The 8308-nt window shown below is 43.5% G+C and overlaps 1 protein-coding gene across 1 annotated transcript; it reads left to right on the top strand.

Annotated features, from left to right (window-relative positions):
• Positions 1-1322: 1322 nt before the first annotated feature.
• Positions 1323-7016, top strand: LOC137988344 (uncharacterized). Its single transcript, XM_068834371.1, has 4 exons — positions 1323-1636; positions 1753-3332; positions 3434-3631; positions 3718-7016. Exons 1-4 carry the CDS (start codon positions 1323-1325, stop codon positions 7014-7016), a joined length of 5391 nt encoding a protein of 1796 aa, XP_068690472.1.
• The last annotated feature ends 1292 nt before the right edge of the window (positions 7017-8308 follow it).

Below are 8308 nucleotides of genomic sequence, written 5' to 3'. Positions count from 1 at the left end.
GCCAGGAGACGACTCTACCGATACCTCCGCCGCAGATGTCTTGTCTCATCTGTATTTTTTTTGTTGTTGGCGCGGCAACTATTTCAATGCGCCCCAAGTTTACGTCGAGTTTGGAGTAAAAGCAGGTCTCAGTCCTTTTGGGAGGAGACCCGCCAAGGCTGGAGCGATAATGATTGGGTAGAGAACTTCAGGATGTCGAAGGATTCGTTTGAATATCTGTGCGCTGAACTATCACCCCATATCGCGAAACAGAACACGAACTTTCGTAAAGCCATTGCAGTTCGGCCATCGCGTTGCAATTACTTTGTATTGGCTTGCCGACTCCGCTCGCTACAGAACAATTGGAAACTTGTTTGGCGTTGAAAAATCCACCGTGTGTACCATCGTGAAACAGGTATGTGAGGTTCTTGCAGGTATTCTTCTTCCTCGGTATATTTTCTTTCCACAAAATCAGCAAGAAGTACAAGATCAGATCGATGGTTTTAGAGATTGTGCGGGGTTTCCCCAAGTAGTGGCCGCTCTTGACGGTTGCCATGTGCCTATCATTGCACCTCTCCAAAGTCCGGAAGATTACTTGAATCGAAAAGGATTCCACGCAGTAACACTGCAGGGATTGGTTGACAGCAACTATCGTTTTGTTGACATTTTTGTTGGATGGCCGGCGAAAGTTCACGACGCGCGCGTATTTAAAAATTCACCGCTGTTTTGCCACTGCTGTGCAAGGACTTTCCTACCGCTTCAATTATCTCGAGTCATATCAGGTGTGAGAGTTCCGCCCTTGATAGTTGGAGACTCTGCATATGCGCTCAGTGACTGGCTAATGAAGCCGTATACTGATAATGGAAACTTAACGCGAGAACAAGTGAATTTTAACAAGATCCTCAGCATGACAAGAGTTGTGGTTGAGAATGCCTATGGAAGACTAAAGGGTAGGTCAGAAGCATTGCAAAGAGGCTGGACCTTAATGTTGAGACTGTTTGTCTTTGTTACAGCCCGTACTCGTTCTGGAAGAGTTACAAAGAAGCCTAAGAGACTGGACCTGTGAATAGTTATACTAACCCCACCCTAGTGTGTAAGACTTAGAGTGTCATGTGACTTTCGTTGTTGTTCCCGCTCTTGTTATCGAAGGTTTTTGTACGTCTAGCATTTCGCTCGTATACATCCCCTTTGTAAATCGATGTGTAGCCGAGCCCAGTGGATTAAAGTTGTGTTACGCTTCAGTGTCTCGTCGTAATTCCTAACATGGTCCTTCACAGCCGGAGAAAAGGAGATATTTCAGCAGTAAATTTGTAATTCTTCGCAAGGTCATCAGTTGCAACCACATGGCCACCGGTTCCTCGAGCCAAATGGAAGACTTATCTCAACTCACAGTCGACCAAATTCGTGAAATGCTTGGAAAAAAGGGATTGCCGACTACTGGAAAGAGAAAAGTCTTACTGGAAAGGTTAGTGAACGCTCAGCGTGATTCGAAGTCAAATGTTATTGCACCAGAATTAAAGGAAGGTTCGAATTTCGCCGAGGCTTCGAAGGAACCTCTTCAAGTGAAAAGTGAAGTTGAAATTCAGGAGGTTAGTTCGATTAGACGTAAAGCCAGAGCCTTGCAAATGGATATGGATGCGTTGATTCAGGATATTTTGTATCTAAGTCAAAATGCAAGCAACAAAATCAAAGTACAATTGAGAATTGAAAGTCTAACTGTGTACCGTGAGAGTTATCTTCAACTGAGAAATGAATTAATCGCGCTTGTTGCAGAGGATATGATGGAGGAGGAACTCCGAAGATGGGGAAAATTCTGAGTGAAGTAGATAAAGCTGTGGATGCTGCTCATGAATTCCTAAATAAAGATTGCGATGTGGGAGATCACTCCTCGAAGGATATTGCATACAGTGACAGTCGTGTATCCTCAAATCTGAAATTACCGAGAATTGAGTTGCCAAAGTTTAATGGCGATGTGTTGAAATTTCAAAACTTCTGGGATCAGTTTGAAGCTGCAGTGCATAACAATGTTGATTTACCAAATGTTCAGAAGTTTACTTATCTACGCTCGGTGCTAACTGGAAATGCCTTGAAAGCAATAGACGGATTTGAAGTAACCGGAGCAAATTATGAAGCAGCTGTTGAATGCCTTAAACACAGGTATGGAAGAAAACGTATGATCATCTCATTTCTAGTGAAATCTATCATCAAGGTGGATGCTAAGTCAGTTGTTAATGCATCCTCCCTCAGAGATCTCTATGATACCTTTATGAACAGAACTAGAGCTTTAGAAGCTCTTGGAGAAGATCCAATGAGCCATGGATGTATTTTGTTACCCCTTTTTGAGACCAAGTTACCACCTCAGTTATTGGAAAAATGGGAGTTGACACTTGCAGACACTCAAGAAGATGAAATAGGCCTTGAATTGTTCTTTAAATTTCTTAACCGACAAGTTGTGTCCAAAGAAGCAGGAGAAAGAAGTTCAAATGGGAACATCACCCCAGGCAATCACAGTTTTGATAAAGGTAAAGAAAACCGAAGAAAGTCTTTATCTCCCAAAGTGGGTGGTGAGAATGAGATGTATACTGCTTCTGCACTACTTGGTGAAACACGCCCTCCAAAACAGCCAAATTGTAATTTCTGCAAGGCAGATCATGACTCACAAAATTGCCCAATGTTTAATGAAAAATCACTTGATGGTAGATGGAAACTAGTGCAAGAGGACAAACTGTGTTTCAATTGTCTAAAACCTAGCAACCACAAGCACTTCTCCAGAATTTGTCGCCATCCTAAGTGTTCTGTAGCGAATTGTGGTCACCGACATCACTGGTTATTGCATGGGCAGCAGTCAGTTGTTACATCTCGGCACCTAAGCAACACTAGTTTAAGTGGATTGGCTTCAACTAAGCCTGCATTACCTATGAGAGAAACACTCCTACAGACAGCATTGGCCAGGTTAATTGTTAAGGGTCAAGAAATGACAGTCCGTGTTTTACTAGATTCAGGGAGTCAACGTTCGTATATACGAAAGAACATTGCAGAGGCCCTTGACCTGCAAGGTCCCTCAGAGCTATTAAGTGTCACAACGCTAGGTGGGGAAACCAGCGAAACGAAAAGATTCCAAAGAGTGAAATTTACCCTTTCACCAATTAAGGGAGATTCAAAGGTGGAGATAGAGGCCCTTTCTATTTCCAAAATTTGTAATCCTCTCGGGCCAGTACAGATGGACTTCCATAAGAACTCTCATCTTCAAGGCTTAACTCTTGCAGATAGTTATCCTCGTGGTTCAGTTCAAGTAGATGTTCTTATTGGTGCAGACCACTACTACTCATTTGTGACTGGGGTCTGTAAGAGAGGTAGTTCCAGTGAGTCACTTGTTGCTGTTGAATCTTGCCTCGGCTGGATTGTCACGGGACAAGTAAACCGCCAATCAAGGCAAACTTCACCATGCTGACAGTTGTCGAAAACGGTGGAGTTAACAAAACATTGAAAGGATTCTGGGAACTGGAATCAATTGGTATTGCAGAGAACGAGGACCCTGTTATGTCACAAGAGGAAGAATGTGCTGTTGCTGACTTCAATAGAGGATTGAACTTTGATGGACATAACTATGAGGTGCGACTACCATGGAAACGAGATCCTCCAAAGCTAGAAAGTAATTAACACAAGCTTTGAGACGCCTAGACAGTGTTGAAAGAAAGTTAAGGCAAGACCCTGTGAAAGCTAGGGCTTACAAAACAGCGATCAACGAATATGTAGAGAAAGGTTTTGCAGAGGAAGTACCTGATCAGAGTGATGACAATGGAACTGTGCGGTACTTACCGCATCATGCTGTATTTCGTGATGACAAAAGAACGACAAAATGCAGAATCGTATTTGATGCTTCCGCACGAGAAGGAGGTGATGCTTCCCTTAACGATTGTATTCTTCCTGGTCCTCCTTTACAGCCGAACCTTGCATCTGTATTGATTCGATTTAGAACACACAAAATTGGTCTCATAGCAGACATTGAAAAGATGTTTCTGCAAGTCAAACTAGCACCAGAGGACAGAGATGTTCACCGCTACCTGTGGAGAGATTTACAGCCTCACGAAACACCAAAGGTGTACAGAATGCAGAGATTGACTTTCGGTGTGAACGCAAGTCCTTTCCTTGCAATTGCTACAGTCCATGCTCATGTAAACAAATACAAAGAAATGTCCCCGTATGCAGTAGAAGAAATTTTACAAAATATGTATGTCGATGACTGCCTGACAGGAGCCGATACAGTAGATTCAACTTTGAAGCTTCAACAAGAAATGTCAGAAATTATGATGACAGCAGCATTCAATTTGACCAAGTGGGCAAGTAACTCAGAGCTAGTAATGGATGCTATTGACCCAGCTAAAAGAGCCTCATCGCCATTCGTGGAGTTCAGTTCGAGCGACCCCCTAAAGGCACTTGGCGTGTCATGGGACTTGAACTCTGACCACTTTAGATTCCTCGCACCGAGTGGAATCATCTCATCCCATGATCCAATGTCAAAGAGAAGTCTACTTAGGCTGGCATCGAAAATGTTTGACCCACTGGGACTGATATCACCCTTCACTGTTAGAGCCAAAATCCTTTTCCAAGAGTTGTGGTTGAAAGGATTACAGTGGGATGACCCGTTGAATAGCGTCACTAAAGCAAAGTGGTTAAGTTGGAAGTCTGAGTCGTTGCAGCTAAAGGATGTGATTATCCCTCGATGCTTCGGAAATGGTATTACGCAAGACTCTGTGGTAGAGGTGCATGGTTTTGGAGATGCTTCCCCCAAGGCGTATGGAGCAGCAGTGTACATTCGAATAAGAGACAAGCAAGACAATGTATCCTCACAGCTGGTAATATCGAAGTCCAGAGTCGCGCCCATTAAGAAGGTGTCACTTCCAAGGCTGGAACTTTTAGCAGCAGTTGTAAATGCCAGGTTGCTAAAATATGTTATAGGGGCTTTGCCAATGAAGGTGGCTAGGGTTGTGTGTTGGTCAGATAGTATGGTGGCACTGCATTGGATAAAAGGGCAGAGTTCTTCCTGGAAGCCATTTGTGGCCAATCGTGTGGCTGAGGTACAGTCAACGTGGGATCCTGAGTGTTGGAGGTATTGTGGAAGTAAGGAGAATCCTGCAGACTTGTTGACGCGTGGGTTAAGCAGTAGTGATACGATTTCAAGCACTTTGTGGTGGAATGGACCCCAATGGATGTCTTCGCCTTGTGAACCACTACCCGCTCAACCCGAAAACGAAGCTGCTCCGGCCGAAGCTTGCGAGGAAAAAAGAACTACCGATGTGTATACAGCAGTCCTTGCAGAACCACTGATTGATATGTCACGCTGCGGGGCATGGTTAAAGTTGATTCGAGTAACTGCTTATGTATTGAGAGCGGTCAAATTGTTTAAGACGAAGTCTAGGTCTTGTGAAAAGGAACTGTCGGCGGACGAGGTGAGGCAAGCCGAGATTAAATGTTGTATGTGGGTGCAGGAAGTGGTCTACAAAGAAGAATTCGAGAAACTGAAAGCTGGAGAGGTACTTCCCAGTAACAGCCGCCTCCTGAAACTGGACCCTTATTATGACAGAGATGATCAGGTATTAAGAGTTGGTGGGAGACTACAGTTTGCTGATCTTCCCGAACAGAGCAAGCATCAAATAATCTTGCCTCACGGACATCCTGAAGTTGCCAAGATGGTGCAAGATGTACATAAGAACATGTTGCATGCTGGTCCAGAAACGGTATTATCAACTTTAAGGCAGAAAGTTTGGCTAACTCAAGGAAGACGTGAGGTTAAACGTGTTATCAGAAGATGTGTAGCTTGCCAAAGACAACGGGTTGGACCTTGTGCCCAGAAAATGGGTCAGCTGCCAGAGGAAAGAATTTCCTGTTCACGAGCTTTCGCGCATGTTGGGACTGATTTTACGGGACCACTGTATGTGAAAGAGGGCTTAAACATTAAGAAAGCATATGTGTGTATTTTCACATGCGGATCATCTCGTATGATTCACCTGGAACTTACACATAGTTTGACGACTGATGAGTTCCTACAAGCTTTTAGTCGCATGACGAGTCGCAGAGATCTTTGCCATACAGTGTGGTCAGACAATGCACAAACCTTCAAGGCAGCAAGCAGGGAAATTCAGAAATTATACGATGAACCCACTATTGAAAGTCAAAGAATGTGGAGTACGCTGGATCAAGATCAAATCAAGTCAGAGTTCTCATCACGAGGGATCAAGTGGAAATTCATCACAGAGCGTTCCCCATGGAGAGGTGGATGGTGGGAACGATTTTGCAGAATGATAAAAGAACCACTGCGCAAGGTCCTTGGAAGGGCACTTCTCACCTTTTCTGAGCTAAACACGTTGCTGGTCAGAATCGAAGGTATCATTAACTCGCGGCCGTTGACCGCAGTAAGTGATGATTGCAGAGACCCGTTACCTATTACACCTGCTCATCTTGCAATTGGTAGGCCAATTAACCAGTTACCGGAAAGGAAAGAAAGTAGCTTAGAGGAGACCAGTAAGAGGACTGTCGAAAGGTATCTCTACCTGCAGAGACTACTCAATCACTACTGGAAGCGTTGGAAACAAGAGTACCTACATCTCCTATCGGTAAGAAACAAGTGGCGTAAAGAGATCCCTTCTATTCGAGTAGGCGACATTGTACTTATTTCTGACGACAATGTGCCGCGCACCAAATGGCCGTTGGCTAAAGTTGAAAGGGTTTATCCAGGTAACGACGGGCTTGTACGGACCGCTACAGTTAGAGAGCATAACAGTTTCTACAACAGACCCGTTCAACGTTTACACAAGTTAGAGATTGAGTCAGCAGCTTCACAAGTAAGCCCGGAAGCAGAGGATCCAGTCCATGGTGGGGAGAAGCCACAAATGAACACTGTTGATGCTGCAAGTATACCTGTTTCCAAGCCTAATTTGAGCGTTGTCCTCCCCGAAGGAGGACAAGGTGGGGAGAATGTTACAGCCCGTACTCGTTCTGGAAGAGTTACAAAGAAGCCTAAGAGACTGGACCTGTGAATAGTTATACTAACCCCACCCTAGTGTGTAAGACTTAGAGTGTCATGTGACTTTCGTTGTTGTTCCCGCTCTTGTTATCGAAGGTTTTTGTACGTCTAGCATTTCGCTCGTATACATCCCCTTTGTAAATCGATGTGTAGCCGAGCCCAGTGGATTAAAGTTGTGTTACGCTTCAGTGTCTCGTCGTAATTCCTAACAGTCTTGTCATTGCTACTTGTTGCGTGTTGCACAACTTCTGTGAAGTCATGGGTGAGGACTTTAATGAGGAGTGGCTGCAAGGTGTACAGCTCCATCTTGGTGTTTTCCCAGTCGACCCAAACCAAGGACAAAACAGGAATGCTGTAGCCATAAGAGAAGCCATCAAGACATCATTATTGTAATTACCGAGCGAATAGCCTCCCATGCAGACATTTTTTTGGCTTATGAGGCAATCTCTCCTTACCTGCCCAATAAGGGATTGCGAGCCAAAAGAATGTCTGCCAGAGAGACAAACAAACAAAACAACAACTGTATTGACTAACACAAACTACTGGGCAGACCAGTTTTAAATTTTGCATATAAAGTTGTTGTAGCTGGAAATTCTATTGTCATGCAAGTTTAATTAAAGAACGATTTTAGCTATTACATGTACTATGCGAATCCAAAAACCATGAACTGTTCAATAATTTTTGACATTAACATTTTAATTGTGAATTTACCAATCACATGCGAGATAAAACCACAAAAATATGCAAACTACACAGTTAATTACCATTACAGCTGGCAGTTTGCATCTATGCATTGAGATCTGATGTATGGCTTTTTCCTTGTAACACATTAACATTCCAGAGATAATTCGAGTGTTCATGGTTTTTGAATTCACATAGTAAAGACGAACTGCGAATTTATTGAACGGCTTCAAAAACCTCTGATATAGATCTTTTCATTCTTGCTGTGCTATTTAGATTTTGGGTTATCTCGGCCAAGAGAATTGTAATATATGAAAAGGGGCAGGGATGCTTCTCGTCTTGCTTAGAGGTGTAAATTTCTGATTTTTGATCTTGCTTAGGGTGTCCCAGGCAAAACGTCTATAGTGTTACCTATAATGGTCTCGTTTAGGGCTGCGCATGAAGAAATATACAACTAAATGTTCACTCCTTAGTTTTCTTGGCATCTTTTGGGGTCAAGGAAAGCGTGAGCCACACCCAGATTTATCTCATTTAGGGATTCTTTTCAAAATTTCAGAAGGGCATCTCTGCCCCTTTCATATAGGACTCTCCCTCAGGTACTCACCTTCTGTAATAGTCTGGATA

Source organism: Montipora foliosa, unplaced genomic scaffold (assembly GCF_036669935.1).
Source record: "Montipora foliosa isolate CH-2021 unplaced genomic scaffold, ASM3666993v2 scaffold_414, whole genome shotgun sequence".
Lineage (NCBI taxonomy): Eukaryota > Metazoa > Cnidaria > Anthozoa > Scleractinia > Acroporidae > Montipora > Montipora foliosa.
The sequence above is the reverse complement of the archived record's forward strand: the minus strand, read 5'-3'. Positions and strand labels throughout refer to the sequence as shown.

Coding starts and splice junctions, on each gene's coding strand:
- LOC137988344 (XM_068834371.1), top strand. CDS start 1,323: ATGGCCACCGGTTCCTCGAGCCAAATGGAAGACTTATCTCAACTCACA. Junction 1,637..1,752: donor GCGTTGATTCAGGATATTTT/GTATCTAAGTCA, acceptor CGCTTGTTGCAG/AGGATATGATGGAGGAGGAA. Junction 3,632..3,717: donor AGATCCTCCAAAGCTAGAAA/GTAATTAACACA, acceptor CTTACAAAACAG/CGATCAACGAATATGTAGAG.